At 32.8% G+C, this 24455-nt stretch overlaps 1 protein-coding gene and 1 pseudogene across 1 annotated transcript; both read left to right on the top strand.

Annotated features, from left to right (window-relative positions):
• Window positions 1–556: 556 nt before the first annotated feature.
• On the top strand, window positions 557–1498 carry LOC102896449 (olfactory receptor 52E2-like). The gene has a single exon (XM_015592342.2). It carries the CDS (start codon window positions 560–562, stop codon window positions 1496–1498), a length of 939 nt encoding a protein of 312 aa, XP_015447828.1. The 5' UTR covers window positions 557–559.
• Window positions 1499–17201: 15703 nt separating this feature from the next.
• LOC102896194 lies at window positions 17202–18137 on the top strand (annotated as a pseudogene).
• Window positions 18138–24455: the final 6318 nt, after the last annotated feature.

Below are 24455 nucleotides of genomic sequence, written 5' to 3'. Positions count from 1 at the left end.
AATCCTTTAGATTTATTTTTAGTATTTGAGATTATATCTTATTGAATCTGTGTGTTCATCAACACTTACTATACAGCTTGTGTGTTAATACCTGTGTGTTGCCATCTAACCAAATAGAACCAATAGAAATAACTATTTCTAGAGGCTAGCAGATCTCTTTGAATGACAAAATTGAAAGTTAATTATGTTGGTGAAGCTTAAAGGAGATAATGATGTAGGTATTAAGGCAAAATCTTAGCATACTACCAATGATGAGAATTTTGCAAATGAAACCATTCTCTCTAACACAGAAGGAAGGTACTAACAAAGATTAATATGCTATGTAGATTTTTTTATTACAATTCACTGCATAACTTCTTTCAAAGTCTTCTCATTGAGAATTCACTTCACATTGGTCTTTATGAAATATATTTCTAACTGTGTGAATTAACTGAGGTGAGAATATTCACAATTGTATGCTCTTTTTCTTTAGATTTAAAATGTTACGGAGTTTTATCTAGTATCCTGCAGATTGATAAACACACCTACATAAAAAATATGGACATGTGAACTACCTAGTATGATGTCCCTTCCTAATGACACTCAGTTTCACCCCTACTCTTTCTTGTTGCTGGGGATCCCAGGATTGGAAACACTCCACATCTGGATTGGCTTTCCCTTTTGTGTTGTGTACATGATTGCACTCATAGGGAACCTCACTATTCTGTTTGTGATCCAGGCTGAGAGCAGCCTGCACCAGCCTATGTTCTACTTCCTGGCCATGTTGGCTACCATTGACTTGGGTCTCTCCACAGCTACCATTCCTAAGATGCTTGGAATCTTCTGGTTCGGTCTCAGGGAGATCATCTTTGAAGCTTGCCTCACTCAGATGTTTTTCATCCACAATTTCACTGGTATGGAGTCAGCAGTCCTCTTGGCAATGGCTTATGACCGTTATGTGGCCATCTGCAACCCACTCCGATATAGTACCATCCTCACCAACAAAGTTGTTTCTGTGATTGGTCTTGGTGTGTTAGTGAGACCATTTATTTCTGTTATTCCATTTGTATTTCTCATTTTGCGATTGCCCTTCTGTGGGAATCACGTCATTCCCCATACCTACTGTGAGCACATGGGTCTCGCTCGTCTGTCTTGTGCCAGCATCAAGATCAATATCATTTATGGTTTGGGTGCTATTTCAATCCTATTTTTTGACATCACAGCCATTGCACTTTCTTACATTCAGATACTCCATGCTGTTTTCCGTCTTCCTTCCCGTGAAGCCCAAATCAAGTCTCTCAGCACATGTGGTTCACATGTTTTTGTAATTCTTGCTTTCTATACACCAGCCCTCTTTTCCTTTATGACACACCGCTTTGGTCGAAATGTCCCCCGCTATATCCACATACTTCTGGCCAATCTTTATGTTGTAGTACCACCAATGCTCAACCCTGTCATATATGGAGTGAGAACCAAGCAGATATATAACCATGTGAAGAAAATACTATTAAAAACATGAGGAATTGCAAAAGAATAATACCTAACATATATGAGATGGAACTTTTAAACACAGAAATACCTTGTTATATTAAATTAAGTAAATTTAAATGTGCTTGACAGAAATGTTTATTTATTTTGGCTTCTTTCTGTATTTTAATGTGTTCAGAGAGTGAAAATTTACGTTTCGTTATTTAATTCATAAGGTAAATGATAGCTTATCAAGCTTTATATGTGATATTTTTATCACTGGTATCAATAGATTTCAAGTAGAATTTACAGAATGTGCCATATTTTTTTTTTGACTACCCTATATCATTTCTGTGAATTTTTTGATAATTCTCACTCCCTTTTTATCTCCAAGCCTCTCTGTATCTCTTTCTTTCACCTTATTCTGCATCTCCCTCTTGTCCCTCCCTTTTTTCCCCTCTATCTTCAGAAGTCACTCATCCTCATTCTGTTATAAATATTTAAACATCTAAAATTATGCCATAGATTAAGTCCTGATTTCGTACATGAAAAGGAAGTAAGTAAATATCGGGACTACAAAAATCTCCATTAAAAATTTTTGTGTAGAGTATGTCACATTTAGGTTTTCATAGACCAAACTATGATGTAAACATGAATAAAGGAACCACTTACAGACTAGTTAGGTTGCTTACTTTCATCTCCTAGCTCTGTTTTCCAACTTATTTTTAGACTCATTTTGTAGTTGTTTCCTTTGTTCTGTTATTCGTCATGTGATTTTAACAGCTAAGCAGAAATTGAATTCAGGCCTAGTTCTGTCTTTAATATATAAGTTTTAATAATCCTCAATATCATAATTCTGTAAATATAGTCATAGAGGTTTTCAAAGATCAAGCATGATGACTTAATTATATCATGTTCCTATAGTACTATATATTTTACAGTTTTACATAATACAGTATAGTGTTCTGTATGTTTTTAATTATAGATATAAAATAATCGTTAGCTGTATTATCATCATTATTATTTTATAAGTATGTTTTGTTTTTTATTCTTACTATTGATAACAGTGTTTCTACTAGAGACATTTATGAATTTTTAAATATCACCCTCAGATAAAATACCCTGAAGCAAATGTGATGTAACTAAAGTTCAATAGTATCAAATATAATATGAGGATTATATATATGTACATTATATATATATACATACACACACAAGATACTAATGCATAACGAATTTGTTGACATTTTATAAGCATTGTGATTGTCTTGAAATTTTTATTTAAAGGAAATTAAATGCTCATTTTCCCTACGTCCAACACAAATTACATTTATATTTTTCATATATATGTTAAACATTATTTCTTAGTCTTTAAAACAGGAATTTTTAATTTTGAAATAATTATTTACATAATTTATTTTTTTCTTTCTCCATAGGTGATATGAGGGAAGTTATCTCCATAATCTTTGTCACCTAGCTCGTATTCTCTCAATCTAAACTTTATGTTCCTCTTCCTAACTTTCTGTATCTTAATTTCTTTTATCGAGTATGTGATAATCCTATCTCTGAAGTATCTTTACCACCAGCCACTGTTGGTCTTCCAGAGCAGCTCATTTTATTTCACAAATATCTTTTAGGTATTTTCCTTTCTGCCTCTGATGCTATGGCCTTATTTTGTATTTTTAGTGGGCAGCATATGATAGTTGCACTTTTGCTGCATTCTTCGCACCAAACATCTCTCCCAAGTTCACTTTTCCTATCACACTTACCATCTTTCTTGGTCTTCATTTTCTAGAGATATGTCTATTTCTTGATAAACTCTTCTACTATCCAAGTATACCTACTTTATAAGACTTATTGTCTTTCCTTTCCCTATTCACTAAATACAAGTGCCACATCAATTTTCTGGCATTTGCATTTTAATTTTAAAATATACCATTCGAATAAAATCTTTTTTCACAAAAAGGGAAACATTGGTACACATGGGAATGAATTTCTATATGTCAGCAAATTCTGGGGCAATTTCCCTTACACCTGTAAAAGTAGAGCAATACTCACTTTTCTTTATTTACTGTGCACTTACGCTTAGTTCTCTTACTTACAACTTAACATTATAATAACATGCAGTGAGTGCCTATCATTTTCTCTCTTCCTGGACCATAAGGAATTTGACTCACACGATTATTCAATAAATGTCTACCAAATGAATCAATCTACAAAAGAATGAAAGAACTTAAGTGCTTGTTATTAGTCATAGTATAACACAAGAAAGTGAACATTAAATGTACGTAGTAGTGTAAGTTACCATTGCCAAAAATAATGTGTAGAGAAAAGGCTGAAAAAAAGAATATTATACTGCATCAAGATGATGTGAGTACAAATATAGAGGACAATTTGGTGACAGAAAAAAGGGATGGAGGGTTGGGGGGCTGGGATAATGGGGCGAAGGGTTAAAGAAGGACAAATTAGTATTTGATAGATGGTCACGGGGATGGGGAGCATGGCATAGGGAATGTAATTAGCATTAATACATTTGCTAGGTGGAAAACCAGAGTAGAGAAAGAGCAACTAGGGGGATCATTTTATAAACTATATAAATGTCTAACCAATGTACTGTATACTTGAAACTAATAAAAACAAAGATGTTAGTAAATGATTTAATTCTCAAATAATGGATTCATGCAAAATGTAATATAAATTACCAGATTATTTGCAACAATTGATCTTAATGTTATATATTTTTGTCTTAAACACTTTTATAATCATTATTCTGGTTAGGATGTCTCAGGTTGCAAAAAAAAAAAAAAGAAGAAAATCATGGTATAAATTTATTTTGACTATTATAAAACTATTTCACATAACAATAAGCCCAGTAGAAGATCGGGATCCAAAGTTGGTTTTTCAATGGCTCACAATGTATTTAAAGTTTTTTTTCTCCAGTCTTTAAAAAGTTGAAAAACTTCTCTCAACAGTCATCTTAAGTTGAATAAATATTTAGTATCCAACGTAATTCCCAATGCATCAAGTGACTTAATTTCTAGATGTCTTCTTCCTTAAGTATAATTTATCCATTAAATATATAATTACAAAGAATATACTGACAGATATCCTGTTGATGAGGAAGATGCAAGTATAATAAATATGGCCCCACTCATAAACAAAAGCTTATAGTAAACATACAGAGATTTACATGTAATTATATTTATATACTTGCATCATATACATAGCACTAATTGCAATTGTAAAATATTGAGGAAATTTGTAATAATGGGGTATCATTAAATAAGCATATATTGCATACATTAATAAAACTTTACACAGAAAAGGTTTCACTATTTTTTTTTTTTGAGTGAAAATATAATCACCATTTTTTTGAAGCCATACGTATGTACAAATATTTATGGAAAACATTTTAGTTATTAGTGACTTTTACAAATATATATATTTGACTTTTGTGTGTACATTTTATTTTTTCAAATTGACTAAATGATAGGTATTATTTAATAAAACTTATGTAAGTAAAATTAAAAGTAAATATAAAACTGAAGTTGATTGCTGAGAAATAACAGTGGTATAATATCACAGGATATTTTAAAACAATTCCCAGTGAATTTTCTTCATGTATTATTTTCAAGACCCATATTTCTGTTTTATTCCTGGTGAATTTTTATTCAGAAAAAGAAAATAAATAAAATATTTTTGCTTATTCACTTTATATTTGTATGTCTCATTATGACATTATAATGAACTAATCCAAGTGGACATCACCTCATTGCACTGCCAGCTTTCATTTATTGGTCATTTCTGCAGATCTTTTCATTTGCTCTGTTTTCTGTCTCTCTACTCCTCTCTCTTCCACCTTTTTAGATTTAATTTTTTTTCAATTACTGTTGACATATATTATATTAGTTTCAGGTGTACAATATAGTAATTAGATATTTTTATAACTTACAAAGTGATTCCCTCCAATAAATCTAGTAATTATCTGATACCATATATAGTGATTACAATATTATTGACTATATTTTCTAAGCTGTTCTTTAAACTTTCGTGACTGTTTCTTACTTTTATAACTGCCAATTTGTGTATTATAATCCCATCACCTTTTACAACCTTTCCCCCAACCACTCTCCCATCCGGCAACCATTATTTCGTTCTCTGTCTCTATGAGTCTGTTTCTGTTTCATTTGTTTGTTTATTTTTTCTTTAGATTCTTTTTTTCAATGTGTGTTTAATTAATTAACTAATTACTTAGTTTCAAATACACAGTACATTGGTTAGACATTTATATAGTTTATAAAACGATTCTCCTGATTACTCATGCTCTCCTCTGGCTCTACACCTAGCCATTCTACGTGTAAGAGAGATCATATAGTATTTTTTCCTCTGACTAATTTTACTTCACATACCTTCTAGGTCTATCCATGTTATCACAAATGATAAGATTTCATTCTTTTTTATTGTTAAGTAATATTCCATTGTATATATGTACCACCTCTTCTTTATCTAGTCGTCTATCGATGGACACTTAGGTTGTTTCCATATCCTGGTTATTGTAAATAGCACTGCAGTGAACATAGAGGTGCAAGTATTCAAATTAGTGTTTTGGAATTTTTGGAAAAATACCCAGAAGTGAAATTGTTGGGTCATAAGTTAGTTCGATTTTTTAATTTTTTGAGGAATTTCCAAACTTTATTTCATAGTGGCTACATCAATTTACAATCCCATCAAGTTTTCCCCTTTTTTCACATCTTTCCGAACACTTGCCGTTTATTGATTTATTGATGATAGCCATTCTGACAAGTGTGAGGCGACAGCTCATTGTGGTTTTAATTTGCATTTCCCTGCTAATTAGTGATGTTGAGCATCTTTTCATATATCTAATGGCCATCTGTATATACTCTTTGGAAAAAATGTCTATTCAGGTCCTCTGCCCAATTTTAAGTTAGATGGTTCATTTTTTAGTGTTCTATGTATTCCTTATATGTTTGGATATTAATCCCTTATTGGATATCTTCTCCTATTCAGTAGATTGTTCTTTCATTTTGTTGATGGTTTCCTTTGCTACGCAAAAACTTTTTAGTGTGATGTAGTCCCATTTGTTTATTTTTTCTTTTGTTTCCCTTGCCCAAGGAGATACATCAGAAAAAATATTACTAAGAGCAATGTCAGAGAGTTTACTGCCTATGTTTTCTTCTTGGAGTTTTATGATTTGGGGTTTTATATTTAAGACTTTAATCCATTTTGAGTTTATTCTTGTATATGGTGTAAGAAAGTTCTAGTTTCATTTTTTATGCATGTATCTATCCATTTTTTCCCAACATCATTTATTGAATAGACTCTTATCTCCATGTATATTTGTGTCTCCTTTGTCATAGATTAAATGACCATATAGGTGTGGGTTTATTTCTGGACTCTCTATTTTGCTCCATTGATCTATGTATCTGTTTTTATGCCATTGTTTAATGCTGTTTGTCTTGATTAGTCTAGCCTTGTAGTATAGTTTGATATAAGGTAGTGTGATACCTCCAACTTTGTTCTTCTTGCTCAAGATTGCTTTAGCTAAAAGGGGTCTTTTTTGGGTCCATATAGATTTTAGTATTTATATGCTTCTAGTGATGTAAAAAATGCCACTGGCATTTTGATAGGAATTGCATTGAATTTGTATTGCTTCAGGTAATATGAACATTTTAACAATGTAAATTCTTCCTATCCATAGGCATGGTTTATGCTTTGATTTATTTGTATCTTCTTCATTTTCTTATCAATGTCTTATAACTTTGTGTACAGGTATTTTTTACCTCCATGATGAAATTTATTCCTAGATATTTTATTCTTTTTGATGCAATTGTAAATTGGATTATATTCTTAATTTCTCTGATAGTTCATTATTGATGCATAAAAATGCAACCAATTTCTGAATATTAATTTTATATCCTACTTGACTGAATTTATTTAACATCTCAAATAGTATTTCTTTTTCTTGTGTGATTGCTGTGTTTAAGACTTTCAATACGTCGAGTAAAAGCAGTAACAGTTAACATCCTTGTCTTGTTTCTAATGTTAAAGAAAAAGCTTTTATCTTTCCACCATTAAGAATGATGTTAATAAAGAAGCTGTGGTACATATATACAATGGACTATTACTCAGCCATAAGAAGAGATGAAATACTGCCATTTATGACAACATGGATTGCCCTCGAGATAATCATGCTAAGCAAAATAAACCAGACAGAAAAAGTTGAAAATCACATGATATCACTTATATGTGGGATATAAACCTAAAATCAACGAACAAACAGGACAAACAAACAGAGACTCATGGACATGGACAATAGACTAGTGGTTACTGGAAGATAGGAGGAGGGGGGAGGGGATGGTAGATGGGGTACAAGGGGTCAAATAAGAATAATAGAATCCAAAACCTCAGGGTAAAATATTGACATTATGCAAACTGTAAAGTGTTTTTAATGAAAAGATAAAATGATTCAGACCCGCAAAAATATGTATATATGTATACAAAAAATATATATGTAGATATGTATACATATATTCATGTACATATATATAAAAAGTGTATCCCTGCATCTATCAAGGTCTTTCTTACTATACACACACACATATGTATGTGTGTGTGTGTGTGCGTGTATATATATATATATATATATCTTACTGTTATGTGTGTATGTGTGTCTATATATATATAATATATATACCTTCCTGTTAAAATGTACAACTGAAACTTACCGGATTTCTTTAACCAATGCCACCATAAAATAAAAATAAATAAATAAATGTTCAGCCAAATGGAAGAAAAAAATTAATAATAATAAAAAAAGAATGATGTTAGCTATGGGTTTGTCATATATAACCTTTATTATGCTGAGATATGTTCCCTCTGTTTCTGCTTTGTTGAGAGTTTTTATTACAAATGGATGCTGAATTTGGTCAAATGTTTTCTGCATCTGTATATATGATCACATGATTTTTATCCTTCATTTTGTTTATATAGTGTATCATGTTAATTGATTTGTAAATACTGAACCAAACTTGTATCCCAGGAAAAAATCCCATTTCATCATGGTGTATAATCTTTTTATTGTATTGCTAAATTCAGTTAACCAATATTTTGTTGAAATTTTTTACATCTATGTTCATCAGAGATATTGGGTTATAATTTTCTTTTTTGTAATGTCTCTGTCTGGTTTTGGTATAAGGGTAATATGACCTCGTAAAATGAGTTCGTAAAATGGCCTCATAAAAAGAGCCTTCCTTTCTCTTCAATATTTTGGTATAATTTGAGAAAGATAAGTATTAATTCTTCTTTGAATGTTTGGTAAAATTCACCTGTCAAACCATCCAGTACAGGACTTTTGTTTATTGTGTTTTTGATTACTGATTTGATTTGTTTAGTAGTTATCAGTTTGTTCAGATTTTCTATTTCTTCCTGATTGTGCCTTAGAAGATTGTATGTTTTCAGGAATTTATCCATTTTTTCCAGGTTGTCCAATTTGTTGGCATATAATTGTCCCTAGTATTTCCTTATAATCCTTTGCATTTCTGTGGTGTCAAATTGCACTTCTCTTTCAGTTCTGATTTTATTTATTTGAGCCCTTTCTTTTTTCTTCTTGAAAAGAGGTTTATCAATTTTAGCTTTTCAAAGAACAAGCTCTTGGTTTCATTTTTCTTTTCTATTTTTTTTTTAGACTCTATTTCATTTATTTCCATTCTGATATTATTTCATTCCTTCTACTCACTTTGGGCCTTTTTTGTTCTTTTTCTAGTTCCTTCAGGTGTCAGGTTACATTGTTTATTTAAGATTTTTCTTGTTTCTTGAAGTAACTAACATGTATTGCTATAAATTTCCCTCCTAGAACTGCTTTGGCTCTATCCTATAGATTTGGGGTAGCTGCATTTTCATTTTTATTTGTCTCAAGATATTTTTTGATTTTATTTCTTGATCTTATTGTTAACACATTCATTGTTTAGTAGCATGTTATTTAGCCTCCATACATTTATGTATTTTTCAGTTTTCTTCTGGTAATTGATTTCTTCTTTCATAATTGTGATCAGAGAAGATGTTTGACATAATTTCAGTCTTCTTAAATTTATTAAGACTTGTTTTGTGGTCTAACATGTGCTCTTATCCTGAAAAATGTTGCATGTGCGTTTGAGAGAAATGTATATTCTGCTACTTTTTATTGTAATGTTCTAAATATTTTAATTAAGTCCATGTGGTCTAATGTGTTATTTAAAGCTCTGTTTCTTTGTTGATTTTTCTGTCTAGATGATCTATCCATTGATGTTAATGGGGGTGTTAAGTCCCTTAGTATTACCATCTCTCTCTGCCATCAATATTTGCTTTGTATATTTAGATGCTCCGACATTGGGTTCATAGATGTTTAGGAAAGTTCTATCTCTTGTTGTATTGATCCCTTTATCATTATGAAATGTCCTTCTTTGCCTCTTGTTACAGACCTTTGAAAAATCTATTTTCTCAGATATAAATATTGCTAGCTCAGCTTTTTTTAGATTTCCATGTGAATGAAATATCTATTTCCATCTTTTTACTTTTCACCAATGTGTGTCTTTCAATCTGAAGTGAGTCTCTTGTAGGCAGCATATGTATGGGTCTTTTTTTTTTTTTTAATCCACTTAGTCATCCTATGTTTTTCAATTAGAGCATTTAGTTTATTTACATTTAAAGTAATTATTATAGGTACGTAGTTATTGTCATTTTATTAATTGTTTTCTGATCATTTTTGTTGTTCTCTATTCTTTTCTTATTCTATCGTTCTCTTTTCTTATATGTTAATTATTTTATATAGCATTGTGTTGGATTCTTTTATTTTTATTTCTTATATATCTTGTAGATTTTTGGTTTTGGTTGCCATGTGCTTCTCATATACCAAGCTATGTTTATAATAGTCTATTTTAAGTTGATGGTCACTTAAGTTTGAACTTAAAACCACCACAATTTTTTCTCACCTGTTCATGTTTATGTTTTTGTCATTATTTTTTACTTTTTTTGTTATGAACTCCTTTAGTTTTTTATTGTCTGGAAAACTCCTTATCCCTCCTTCGAATCTAAATGATAACCTTGCTTGGTTAAGCAATCTTTGTTGTAAGTCATTCTTTTTCATCGCTTTTAATATTCCATGCCAATCTCTTCTGGCTTGCAAATTTTCTGTTGAGAAATAACCTGACAATCTTTTGGGAGCTGCCTTGTACATCACAAACTGCTTTCTCTTGTATGTTTAAGAGTTTGTCTTTAAACTTTGACATTTTAATTATAAAGTGTCTTGATGTGGGCCTCTTTGGGTTCATCTTGTTTGGGAGTCTGCACTTCATGGACTTGTATTTCTATTTTCCTCTCCAGCTTAGCAAAATTTTCAGTCATTATTTCTTCAAATGGATTTTCAACCCCTTGCTCTCTCTTTTCTCCTGGTATCCCTATGACCTGAATGTTGTTACACTTGAGGTTGTTGAAAAGTTCCTTAAGTTATCCTCTTTTTTAAAAAAATTCTTTTTTTCTTTTTGCTATTTCAACTCAGTGTTTTCCACTACCCTGTATTCCACATTGCTGATTCAATCTTCCGCTTTATCTAATCTGGTATTGATTTTATCTAATGTATTCTTCATTTCAGTTATTTTTCATTTCTGACTGATTCTTTTTTATAGTTTTCATCTCATTGTGTAAGTTCTCACTGAGTTTATCTATTCTTCCACTAATTTCATCGAGCATATTTATTACCAGTGTTTTAAACTCTGTATCTGGTAGTTTGCTTACCTCTATTTCATTTAATTTTTCTCTGGAGTGTTTTTTTTTTTTTTTTTTTTTCATTTTGGACATGTTTCTTTGCTTCTTGATTTTGGCTGCCTCCCTGTGTTTGTTTCTATGTATTAGGTAGATTAGCTATGTTTCCTAGTCTTTGCAAGATGGCCTTATGTAGTAAGGGTCCCATGGGACCCAGTGGCACAGTCTCCTTGGTCACCTGAGCTGGGTGCTCCAGGGTTGTTCCTTGTATGGATTGTATCTGCCCTCTTGTTGTAGCTGAGCTTTGATTGCTGTTAGCATGTCAGTGGGTGAAAATGACACTCAAGACTACTGGCTGTGAGAACTGGCCATGACTACAGTGAATGAACTGTTGTATGGAGCCTGACCCCTCAAATCGGAGTTTGCTTTAGCTGGGCTTTGCTGAGTCTGATATTTGGGTGTGTTGTTTGTGGAGCCGGTTGGGAGGTACTCTGGTGAGTTTTGTAGCTGGCCTCCCAGTGTGTTGGTTCTGAGGCTTTTGGGGAGGAGTTCCAGTGCAGGCCAAGGTCAGCCGCTGCCTCTGCCTGGCTTAGCATCACCTGGTACGAGCTACAAAGTATTTGATAGACACCTCTGCTGGCCATAGAGTCACCTGGGAGAGGCTATACTGTGAACTGAGGCCAAATGCTACTAGTGTCAGGCTTAGGTCCACTTCCAAGGAGGTATAGGGCATACTGAGGCCAGCTGCCCATTCAGGTTTGCTGACCTTTGAGAGATTTTTAGGAAAGTCTGCAGCACAAGTTGAGGAGGGTTGTTTGTGTGGAAAAGCTGCTAAAAGAGGTTTGGACCGGGTGCATAAGTTGGCTGGGGCAGGGTCTCAGGGAATCTCCAGGGTTGGGCAAAAGGTGTTACCCAGGTTAATGGAACATTTAGATTTGTGCCTGCTGGCTGGATGGGGAAGGACTTAACAAAGAAATAATAGTGCTTGCCAGGTCTTTCGTCTGAGAGAAAACTGCCCTGACCCCTGCCCCTCCAACCCTCACCCTGAAGCTAGTCAATTCATTTCCTCCTTGTATGTCCCTGGTGTTTTTCAAGTTGCTGCTTCTGTGATAGATCTCCAAGCGAGTGAATTCGAGAGGCCTCCCAACTGGCTCCACAAACACACCCAAAAGACCTGTGCAAACGCCTTAAGAACAATAGCACTTCGTTCTCTAGCAGCCCATTGTCTTTCTTGAACACAAACTCCCCTGGTTTTCACAGCCAAATGTTATGAAGACTTCTCTTCTTGGCACTGGTGCTCTGGAATGGGGAGTCCAATGTTAAGATGGGACTCCTCACTCCAAAGGGGGTCCTCCACAGGCAAGATATCCCTTCTGATTCTTAACCACCACACCATGGGCATAGAACCAGCCCATTCTGTGTCTCCAGCCCTCCTATTAGTCTAGGAGTGGCTTCTTTATATCCTTAGTTACAGTAATTTGTTCTGCTAATCTTCACATGTTTCTCAATGATGATCGTTCTATAATTTAGTTGTAATTTTGATGAGGTCATGGGAGGAAGCAAGCTCAGCATTAATCTATTCTGACTATCTTGACAGGAAGTCCAAAGAGGATTTGCTCACCGTTTTAACTTCTCCCACTCTATCTCTCTCACCTTCTCACATTCTTTGCTCACTTATGGCTATATTTTTTTCTGAAACACATTCACATGAATATATATCCCACTAAACATGTACTTGCACACACACAAATGACATTTTTCATCTGCAGTTTGGACCGTACACACACATATATATGTACTTATATGGATATATGTGTACATTTACATACAAACATACATATACACACAAACACAATGATGAAAGACTTTAAAAATGGAAAATATATTACTGTCATGTAAATTCTCCCAACATGGACAATTTCAAATTATCGATGGTTTAACAACCATATTCATAATTCCTTAATTTTCAGAACATTTAATAATAGTTTCTCAAGAACCTTTATAATGTGGCTTTAGCACACTATTTCATTATTTTTAGTCCCTAATTAATACCAGATCTCAATGTGTTTTCTTTCAATAGAAACATTGTCTAAAGACACTTTTTTTCTTGCAAAATTTGGGCCATGGCCATTTAATCAAGATGCATAAAATATGACCGTGTAAAAACGTTTCCTCACTGAAAAAAGTAAAATTGGAATGGAATACTAAAATCTCAAATATAGATAACCTTTATCCTCCATAAAAATCCACTTTTTTTCTTTGAAATGGCTTATTTTGTTCATGCCAATAACATAGTAATGTTTTCAAAGAATATTTAATAAGAAACATGACTCAGTATATTGTGCCAGGTACTGTGGTACATATAGGGATGCATATGATTTCTGGGTTTTGCCCCCTAGTGGATGAAACATATCAGCCTTACATTATATGATGTCCAAATGAAATAGTGAATGATTGTGTATATAAGGGGAGAAATGGAAAGAAAGGAGGGGTTATCAGGAAAGAGGTCAAGTCAAGTTGTATAGAAGGATAAGCTGATCTCTCTTGGCATAGAATAATTAAATACATTCTAGGAAAATGAAAATTACAAACACTGCATTTTTATTTGGCTTATTTCAGTGCATTTACCATGTGCATTTTAATGAGAATCATTACAGTTACAGATGTACAGCACTAATTTTCTCCTGATAGCTCAGTACCTCTTGTGGCATTGTAATTATTTCCATATTTCCAATCTTCATTCATTCCTTGGTTAGATGCTTACTTTGTTCCATTTTATTCTTACCTACAGATTCATGCAGATATAAGGTTTATTATTATTATTATTATGATGTCGTCTATATCTTTTCCCCAAAGTTCCACATAAACTTCACCAAGTATAGAAATCTTAAAAACACAGTTTGATATATCTATTGTTTGCTTTGCAATATTCCTGTTAGATGAATCCTCTTTGCACAGAATGATAGTTCAGTAGTGTTTGTTTGTTTGTTTCCTTGTTATTTTATCATTATTTTTGTTTAATTTATTCATAGATAGTATTTTCTTTAATAAATAAACCCAATTAATTTATATATTCTTCTTTTGATATTTGACTTTAATTGTTTCACTATTCTGAATAAAATCACCATGAACATTTTTGTGTATATATTCTGGTGAACATAATCACTTATTTCTTTTGGATAACTACTTAAAAGTAATTGCTGGTCCACGGGGAATATTTAAAATTAATAGACACTTTCAATTTACAAAATGGTTCGTTGATGCTCCTTATATTTATGAATACCTGAAATTAGCTATCTTAAATTCAGATGTACTGATGGGTCAAAGGATGTCACATTGTTGTTTGAATTATCATTTTCCTGATTAGGAACAGTAATGAAAAATTATTTCTTTTACTCATTGAATATTCTCTTTAAACTGATGATTAAGTTTTGTTCCTATTTTTTATATTGAGTTGTTTTTTTTTATAGATTTATAGCAATGTCAATCCACTATTTTAATACATTATTGACATAACTGCTTTAACTAATATATATATAATGATATAACCATCTCCCAGTCAGTGATCACCATCTTAATAGAAACTTTGGTAAGCAGTGTTCTTGTATTTGTCAATGATTAAATAATATAATTTTACTTTTATTTTTATTTATTATTTTGAAAAATACATTTCGATTTGTTCTTTTGTAATATCAGGAAGACACATTTTCCCTTTCTTTGGCATCCATATATTTCACATCTGTAAATATACTTTGTGTTATCTTATTATTTGTGTTAAACTAATTTTCATTAACTTATATTTAAAGCCAATAAGTTTAGCACTACATGGGAAAGAAATGAAAGATTTTGTCTTATTTGTTAGCCATGATATATTAATAAATCATTGATGAGTGTGAAGACATAGATAATGGGAAGGGGAGGTACACATATTGGTAATTAGTGTCCTAGATCTGTATTGTTTTAATATCTAATAAAATCAGGACACAAAAATTCACCCAATAAGAGATTTTCTTCACTTCATAGGAATATATTTTGGTAATATTAGTTTTATATCTCTGACTTCCTATTGACAATATGTGTGTGTATGGGGTAGGGGAGTTGTTGTGAAAGGTGATTTCTGCCTCTACTAAAGTCTCTTTATCCCAGGTACAGATAATGGGATCTTTTTCAGGAGACTTTGAGGTGTTAGTCCTACTTCATATAGGGGATTTGAGTTGGCTTTGTTTTCAGACATGACCCTTAGGATTCTAAGTACAAGTACTATAAAACTATTTTCTTTAGTAAATATACTGGAGCTCTCTAGCCCTAATCCTAGTGCAGGTGAGTTTTCTATTAAATACTTGATGGAGATGGATAGTGATCAGAGACTCTTATCGAACAGTTAAGAAATAGTCTACGATCAAATTTATTAAGCTAATACATACTATCTCATTACTGTAGAAAGATTTCTCGGCTAAAAGAAGTCTTTACTGGATCATGTTGAGACAACTTAAAATTTTAAACTTATCGTATATAAAAGGAAGTTAAAGTTGTAGTATAAATGATGATCTTCACCCCCAGTGATAATTGTGTATTAGGGAGTGGACTTTCATAACCATAATTTAAAAAATAAGGTTATTAGAGGCCCAGGGTTAAGTGAAGGTTCATAAAGTTGTTTACAAAGATGAAAGCAGAGAAGTAAAAAGCCTAGAGATAGACATTACGTACAGTTTTGCAGTATTTACAGGTTGGCGAATCTACTTTTTAATGTAATTAATACAATGCTACTCAAAATGGGAGCTTTTTCTTCTCCTTGTGAGTCAGTTAGAGTTGAGATTAAACTTCTTTCCTTCCTTCCCTCCTTCTCTCTTTTCCTATACTCTTCTGCCTCTTTCTTATTTTTCTACAGTCTTGTCTTATATCTTTGTTTTTTCCTCTAAGAAAGAAAGGAAGAAGAAAGGAAAGATGGAAGGAAGAAGGAAGAGAAGGAGGTAGGAAGGAAGGAAAAAAGGAAGAAAAGAAGGGAGATATATTTGCAGTGTGGTGAATTAAGAGTATGGATTTCTTTAGTCCAATGCTGACCATTATAGTCATTGAAAATGTGTCTTTATTCCTCTCAAATCTTCTCCTTTTAACAAATCTTTTCATTATTCCCTTTACAACTCCCCCCAGACACACATATAAGGAAGGGTAGAATTGCTGAATATCCTGAGATATTCTTGAGACTTTGACAACTTGTAGAAACTTTGGAGATTCTTTCTTAATTTAATTTCCATTTGAACACTTGCAGCAAAGAGATGCATTTCTCTCTGGGAGGATATTTTCAGCAGCAGGGTTTCCCATTTTTGCGTAACTAAGTTCATACATGAAGTATAGTATAGTACGTCTGTCTTTGTGCAAATCTTTTTATATCTCATGTACAGTATGGTATGTCTGTGAGGGAATATGTGTAAACATGTAAGGATGGATTAATGAAGTATAACTTGGATCCAATTTTCTAAATATGTATCATTGTAAAAATTGATGCTGAACAACAGTTTTAAAAATCTTGCTGGATTTTCTATCATCTTACATGTCTAGGTGCATCCATGTTCTTATATGTATTGTCATGTTTTGTGGACAGTTGTCTGTATCTGTGGTTCTGTGATCTTGTGTTGATGTGTTTAAGTAAGGTGTTCTTTGTCTTCAAAGAAGACTGAGATCTCAATATGGACAGAAATCTCTTTGTTTTTGAAATGTATTCCAAGTTTTGTATAGGGCTTCAATAAATAAGTGTAAGATATTATTGTCCAATACCTCAGAGGGTGATTTATCATGATATTAACACCCCTATCACACCATTTGAAGAGTGCTCAGTCTGTGTCTACATCTGACTTTGGACTCAAGTTTTAATATTAGCTTTTTTAATTGGAAAAACAGATAAACATTATACTTATGGGAGAAGTTTTGAGCTCTGCATTTATAGATCTTATTTTTCTTTCTAGAGGCAATCGACTACTTCGCTTCTTGTCAATGGGAAGATGTTCCACACCAACACTACCACTTTTCACCGAGACACCTTTTTTCTTACAGGCATCCCAGGACTTGATGATTCCCATGGTTGGATCTCATTGCCTTTTTGCTCCATTTACTTAATAGCAGTGCTGGGCAATGCTACAATTTTGCTGATCATCTGGTCTGATCGTACACTACGGGATCCCATGTTCTACTTTCTAGCCATCTTATCAGCTATAGATCCGGCCCTTTCCACATCCTCTGTGCCCTGAATGCTAGGTATCTTTTAGTTTTATGCACATGAAATTGGTTTTGGACCTGTGTGGCTCAGATGTTTCTCATACACACCTTCACAGGAATGGAGTCTACTGTTCTCTTGGCAATGGCTTTTGACCTTTATGTAGCTATCTGTGCACCACTCCATTATACAACTGTCCTGACTCCCTGAGTGCTAGTGGGCCTTGGTGTGTGTATTATAATGCATCCAGTCCTGCTCATGTTGCCCATTCTTTACCTAACCCATCGTCTGCCCTTCTGTGGGCTCGAATTATTGCCCACTCTTACTGTGAACACATGGGTATTGCCAAGGTGGCCTGTGCCAGCATTCGAATTAATGCCATCTATGGGCTTTTTGTGGCTTCTTTTCTTATTTCAGATGTGGCGCTGGTTGGAATCTCTTATGCCTACATTCTCCGTGCAGTTTTCTGCCCACCATCTTGAGATGCTTGTCATAAAGCCTTGAGCACATGTAGGACACAACTTGGGGTCATGTGTGTTTTCTATACACCCTCTCTCTTCTCCTTTCTCACCTACCAATTTGGCAAAAAAAGAATTCCCCGGTATGTACACATCTTTGTTGCTAATCTTCTGTGGTTATCCCACCTGCTCTCAACCCTATCATTTATGGTGTCAGGACAAAGCAGATTTGTAAGCATGTGATCTGAGTTTTCACCTCAAGATAGGGTCTTTTCTTTCCTTAGTTCTTGAGAGTGTGGGTATAACCGAAAGACGTTAATTTGGACTCTACTCTAGATTAATTACATTTTTATATGTTCCTTGGATCACAATATCTTGTAGATCCTAAAGGAACAAACTTTGGGCAGTGCTTTCTGGCCTTAAATCCCAATATTTCCTCTCCATATTGGTGTTGAGTGTTTATTCTTCTGAATATATTGTTCCATACGTAAGAGAAAATACCCCACTGGAAACACTTTCATTTTTAACCATGGAGTTTTAGAGAAACTCCACAACTTTGTATTTGAAAATAGAATAGTATTCCAACCGAGCACATAATTTATGTCAATTATCTTTTTTTTTCCTGAAAAAACAAAACAAAACAAAACAAAACTAAACTAAATTCATATGTAAAATAAGAATTCTGGTAGATTTCTGTTATAAACTTAAATGTATCTGATTTCACTGAGGACATCACTAGGATATTTAATGATGTTAAAAAACATGTCTGCAGTCCTCCCTTTCATTTTAGCACCATTTTTCTTACTTTTTATGAAAATATATGGGCAATATGTGCCCTCACTGTGCCACTACTTCCCTTTCTGGAGAAACATGAAGTGAAAGTACCCCAAAATAATACTTGTGTTAGAGAATAAAAATTTTGTTTATAAGAAAAGCTTAAATGTATAGAATTCTAACAGTGGGATTTCAAATCATGTTTAATCAGTTTTTAACCCCACATGTATTTCTGTGTGTGCCGTACATGTGTGTTAAATGTATTTAGACAAACTCTATGGGCCATTTCTTCCTCTCCAAAAATCTCTTTATTTATGGAATATTATATACAGTCATCCTTTGGAAGTTGATGTTTTCAAAATAGATAAATCTCAGATAAATTCAGGTAGAAAATAAATTTTCAAAGTCAGCTACTTTCACAAGAATTTGCTGGATATTCTTATGAGTATTTTGTGTAATCTTATAAAGACATGTCTCCCCCATAACTCCTGTGGATCAAACATGATTTTTGATTATTCTTCCTAAATTTTCTGTTGGCAGAACTGATATTCACATAAAAATAATAATATACAAGAGCGACTGCTTGGGATCTAGGAACTAATTTCCTGATGGCAAGTTCACCAAATGATGGTAGAAAAATGAATGTACAATTTTGCAACATGACTAATGGGCTGGAACACATAACTGCAGGGTTTGGAAGTATGAACGATAGATTATCTTTCAGCAAGGAGCATGGACTAGAGACTTTAGTAAAAACTTTCAGAAAGGAATTAATGAAAGATCACACAAAAGCTATCTAAATATGATTAGCTAAAAACTTTATTTCTTGTTAACACTTTAAGCAGATTGTAGGCTCTTTCCTTTTAGAGATAGAAAGATGGACATAATTAACTGTTAACGGTCTCTTTGGACAAAAGTACATCCAACAGCATTGTTTCCAGTGTTTTTGTTAATTTCGATGTTGTGTCTTATTGAAGTGTGACTCAAATTTAATAATATTTAAGAATAGAACACATAAAACAAATATTGATTTTTCACATTAATAATTTAATTTTATAAATTAATTTTAAACCTTCATCCAATATGTGACCCCCACCTTCAATGCCACACAGGATGACCAACACCATTCCTCAAATAAACTAACTTCACAGTGTCTTACCTTTAAAAAGAAAGTTCAGACACATTTTGAGATGGCCTGATTGATAAGATTCAAATGTGTTACTCTGTAAGTAATAACATTTTCTATTAAAATTTTAAGGGCTACTTTATATTTATTTTTTAACAATGTCTTTTATAGCCATAATGTTTATTGCCTCTAAGTATCAATTTTCTTTTACGTTTCCATTTCCTACAACTAAAAGACAAGTAGGGTTTAGTGGAAAAGCACTGAAAATATCTTAAAGTTTTGTTTCTATCTATCTATCTATCATCTATCTATCTATCTATCTATCTATCTATCTATCTATCTATCTATCTGTCTGTCTGTCTGTCTGTCTGTCTGTCTGTCTGTCTGTCTGTCTATCTATCTATCTATCTATCTATCTATCTATCTATACTAAAGGAAATTTCCGTAGAAGGAAAATTATAGTTCTAAATATTTAAATGTCTCTATATTTGTTAACTAAATCACATCACTAATTAATAAGCTTCCCCCTAAATATCAGGTTTTAATGGTTTTACTGGTAAATTCTATCAATTTAAAAAAATTCTATAAATTCTCTAAAATAACCCCAGAATATAGAAGCAAAAGAATATTTTCTTAATCATTTTATGAAGCTGGAAATACCTTAACACCAAAGACAGTTAAAGGTATTATCTAGAAAATAAAAAAATGTAAAAAAATACAGACCATATATCAAAAATATCTTTCATGAACAGATGTGATAACCCTAAATAAAATATTAGCAAATTTAGCTAATAATTTATAAAATAGCAATACACCATGACCAAGCGATATTTATTCCTGGTATGCAAGGTTGGTTCAACATTCAAAAAACAATCTGCAAAAACAACCTAGAATATCAGCCTAAGGAAGAAAAGTGATATTAATCATACGAATGGTTAAAGAAACATATTTGAAAAAACAGAAGATATTTATAACAAAAAGCGCTTGCAAACAAGAAATAGAGGAAGTGTCCTCAACTTGATTTTAAAAAAAATCAAAATCTACAACTAAATTATATGTATATTAAAAAATAATCTAATTAAAATTTGAACCAAAGGTTTGTCCAGACACCTCATGAAGAAAATATATAGGTGTAAAATAAATATATAAAAAGATGCTCACCATATATTTCCATTAAGTAATTGTCAATTTAAACATACAATAAGATTTCACTACCCACCTCTAAAAATGACTAAAATTAAAAATAAATAACAAAGCGATACCAAGAGGAGGTGAAGATGCAAAGCAATAGAAGGTTTCATTCATTTTTACTGGGACTGCAAAATGGCACGGCCACTTTTGAAGATAGCTTTGTAGGAAGTTTCCTACGAAGCCAAAACTAGTCTTACCATATGATTCAGCAGTAACACTCCAAAGAAGTTACCCAACTGGTTTAAAAACTACATCTACACAAAAACCTGCACATAGGTATTTATAGCAATTTTTTTTTCCATAACTGCTAATAACTGGAAGCAACAGAGATGTCCTACAACAAGTAAATTAATATTCAAACTGTGGCATATCTGCTGAGCATAATATAATGGATATTATTCAGCATTAATAAGAAATGAGATATCGAGCTATGTAAAGATGTGTATGAATCTTAAATAAATACGAAGTGATTTCATTTAAGAAAAGCAGAGTCATCGTATTGTATGACTCTAGTGAAAGTATATTTTAGGAAAAGCAAAACTATAGAGACAGCAACCATATTCATATTTGCTAGAGGGAAGAAGAGTGGGGAGATGTTAAATATGTGAGACACATGGGAATTTTTAAGTTGATGAAACTAGTTTATATGCTAATGTAATGGCAGATGTATGATATTATACATTTGACAATATCCATTGAATTTTACAAAACAGAAGATGACTTAATGTATGAAAATTTAAAAACGTCATTTAGGAGTTTAGGGGATCCCAGGATGAAACGTAAAATGTGACAAATACAGTGTATTACAAATATAGGAAAAAACCTCATTAAAATGGATGCGGAAAATATGCTGACCTAAGTAACTTTGGAAAGGAGTAGATAGAGTCTGTGAAACTAAAGGCAAAAAATAACTATACAGGAGCACTTTAGTGGAAAAATTTGTCCCATTGGGGTTATAGGTTAATAATTCTAATACAGCTACATATACATGCTGTTATTAAACAACTACAGCAATAGATGGCATGTGAGCAGGGCCAGAATTCCTTTTGTTGGAGTGGAAGTTTATAGAAAATCATGAGAGGATACTAGACTAATTATTTGGTAATAGATAAGAGTTAGACACATCATGATATTTAGCTTTAGATAGATGATTGATGATAGATCAATAGATGCATAATAGATAGATAGATGATAGATATTTATAGATATATGTATATTTACACAGGTTAGCACACACACATATATTTCTCTGTTCTGTCAACTGAGAGGGTCTTAAAGCAATGACACCCCAGTGGCAAAGCACACTCATCACCCAAACTTTATTTCTGACACCATCATCCAATTAAAGGAACCAGTGATCCTTGGAGAAATATCACATTCTGAGTCTGGGACAATTGATATATGAAATAAGTCTGTAATAACTTGCAGTGCTAGAAAGTAAGGAAGTGACCCCCCACCCCCTGCCAAAAAAAAAGAATATATGATTAAAGAGGTATATCAAGTGACGCAGGAGCCAATTGAAAGAGCTCTCAATGGCCAAAACTGGACAATGTGACAAAATTAAGTAGTATTAGATTATAACCTAAAAAATAAAATAAATCTCCTCACTGACATAAATAAATGATTAAGTACATAAACAAATGGGGGAAATATATATCTCGCTCGTACAAAAAAAATTCCAAGCAATTTGTGAGGATACTTTCTACTCTTTAATTTGTGGGCTGCACATTGTAACTTACTTTCTAAAACTAAACTTGGAAATAAGGGGAAAAGAGAACCTTGACAAACACTACCTCGACCAGGTGATGAAGTTCAACAACAGTGAAAAGCTAGTGGGTATCTTGATATATTTTGATATAAACGATATTTTACCCCACTGATCTTCCTCTCAAAATCACTTAATTCTAGTCTAATAAAGGGGCAAATCATCAGGCCAATCTCATTTGAGGAACACTTTACAAAAACTTGAACAATACTCCCCCCCAAATTGTCAAGTTATCAAAACCAAGAAAAGCCTGAAGAACTATCACAGCTGAGACCCCTAAGAGACCTAACTAGGCATAACTAGCAAATGTAATTTGGGGTCCTGAATGGGATTCCATGAGAGAAAAAGAACATTAGGTAAAACTAAGGGAATCTAAATGAGATCTGAACTTTAGTTAATATTGATTCATTAATTGTAACAAGTGACCTTAAAAATGTAAAATTAATGATAGGCGAAATTATGTGTGGGTATGTGAAGACTCCCTGTACAATATTGGCAGTTTTCTGTAACCTACAATTGTTCTAAAAATTTTTAGTAGTTTTTAAAATTAAAAAAATAATAACGTACAGAAAATCAATTCACCAAAAAGTAGTTTACAGACCTAGGAGAAAGAAGCAGGACATGGTCAATGAGACATCAAGAATTTTAACCTACTGTTGAAATTATGAAAGAAGATAAGTGACAAAGGAATAAACAAACAAACAAACAAAGATGGCTACACTGTATAGAGAATCTAAAAACACACCGATTTACCTTTCGCAACAGTGCCGACATTGCCAATCTCAGTGTCACCCTCCAGAATCTACAAATTCCATAACTTTCCTGACTCTGCTCCAGCAACAAAAACCCTGATGTTCTGAGGTACATTCAATCTACGGGATAAAGAGGGCCAAAATTGCTAGAAAGCCCAAATTACTTGCTTAGATGCATAACTAAGCCAAGAAAGACTACACAACTTTTACTCAATCAGAATGCTAATGTTCTGTAATCCATTTATTTGACTCATGTTTTATTCATTATTGCAATAAATCTAGGCAAGGAAGATTATGTCACTTATCGACTCCCCAATAACTCCAAGAATGAATTCCAGGAAACATCCCCATGGCAACTCTGATCAATATGAGTTTCCATGTAATATCCTAACGTAGGAATATTCTTAGCTAAATTGCTCAGATTATTACCCATAAATAGTTACAAATTTCTTACTATATCAGAAAACATTTTAAGTGCTATACAAGTAGTTTTTAAAAAAATATTTACTACAATATTTTGTACTGGGTATTATTCTGCTCATTTTAATGGAGGAACTAGAGATCCAGAGATAATTTTTATGCCCAAATTCATATATCCATTAGGTAGGAGAGATAGGATTCAAGCACATGCAGTCTCTCTTTAAGTCCATCCATTTAGCCAGTTTCCTTTATCTTACACTTTATTCCCTAGACTTCTGTCTTTTTTTCCCAGTAAATTAAACCCTATCTAATTGTACCATTAATAAGAACCAGAAAGAAGAGAGAGAATTTGTGCTCAAAACAACTGGTCTTTGTTTTATTATATTATATCACCCACCTAAGTTCCAATGAATAGTCTGTAAAATGATGGATCCTAGTTGGGCTTCAAGTTTTTTATGAGGTTTAATTTAAGGTTGAATTGTGTTTTGAACTGGGTAGGAGCAAAAAGGTAGGTAAGTTTTGGAGGAATTGGTCAGATCAGAGCAATATAAACAAT

Source organism: Pteropus alecto, unplaced genomic scaffold (genome assembly GCF_000325575.1).
Source record: "Pteropus alecto unplaced genomic scaffold, ASM32557v1 scaffold395, whole genome shotgun sequence".
Taxonomy (NCBI): Eukaryota; Metazoa; Chordata; class Mammalia; order Chiroptera; family Pteropodidae; genus Pteropus; species Pteropus alecto.
The sequence above is the reverse complement of the archived record's forward strand: the minus strand, read 5'-3'. Positions and strand labels throughout refer to the sequence as shown.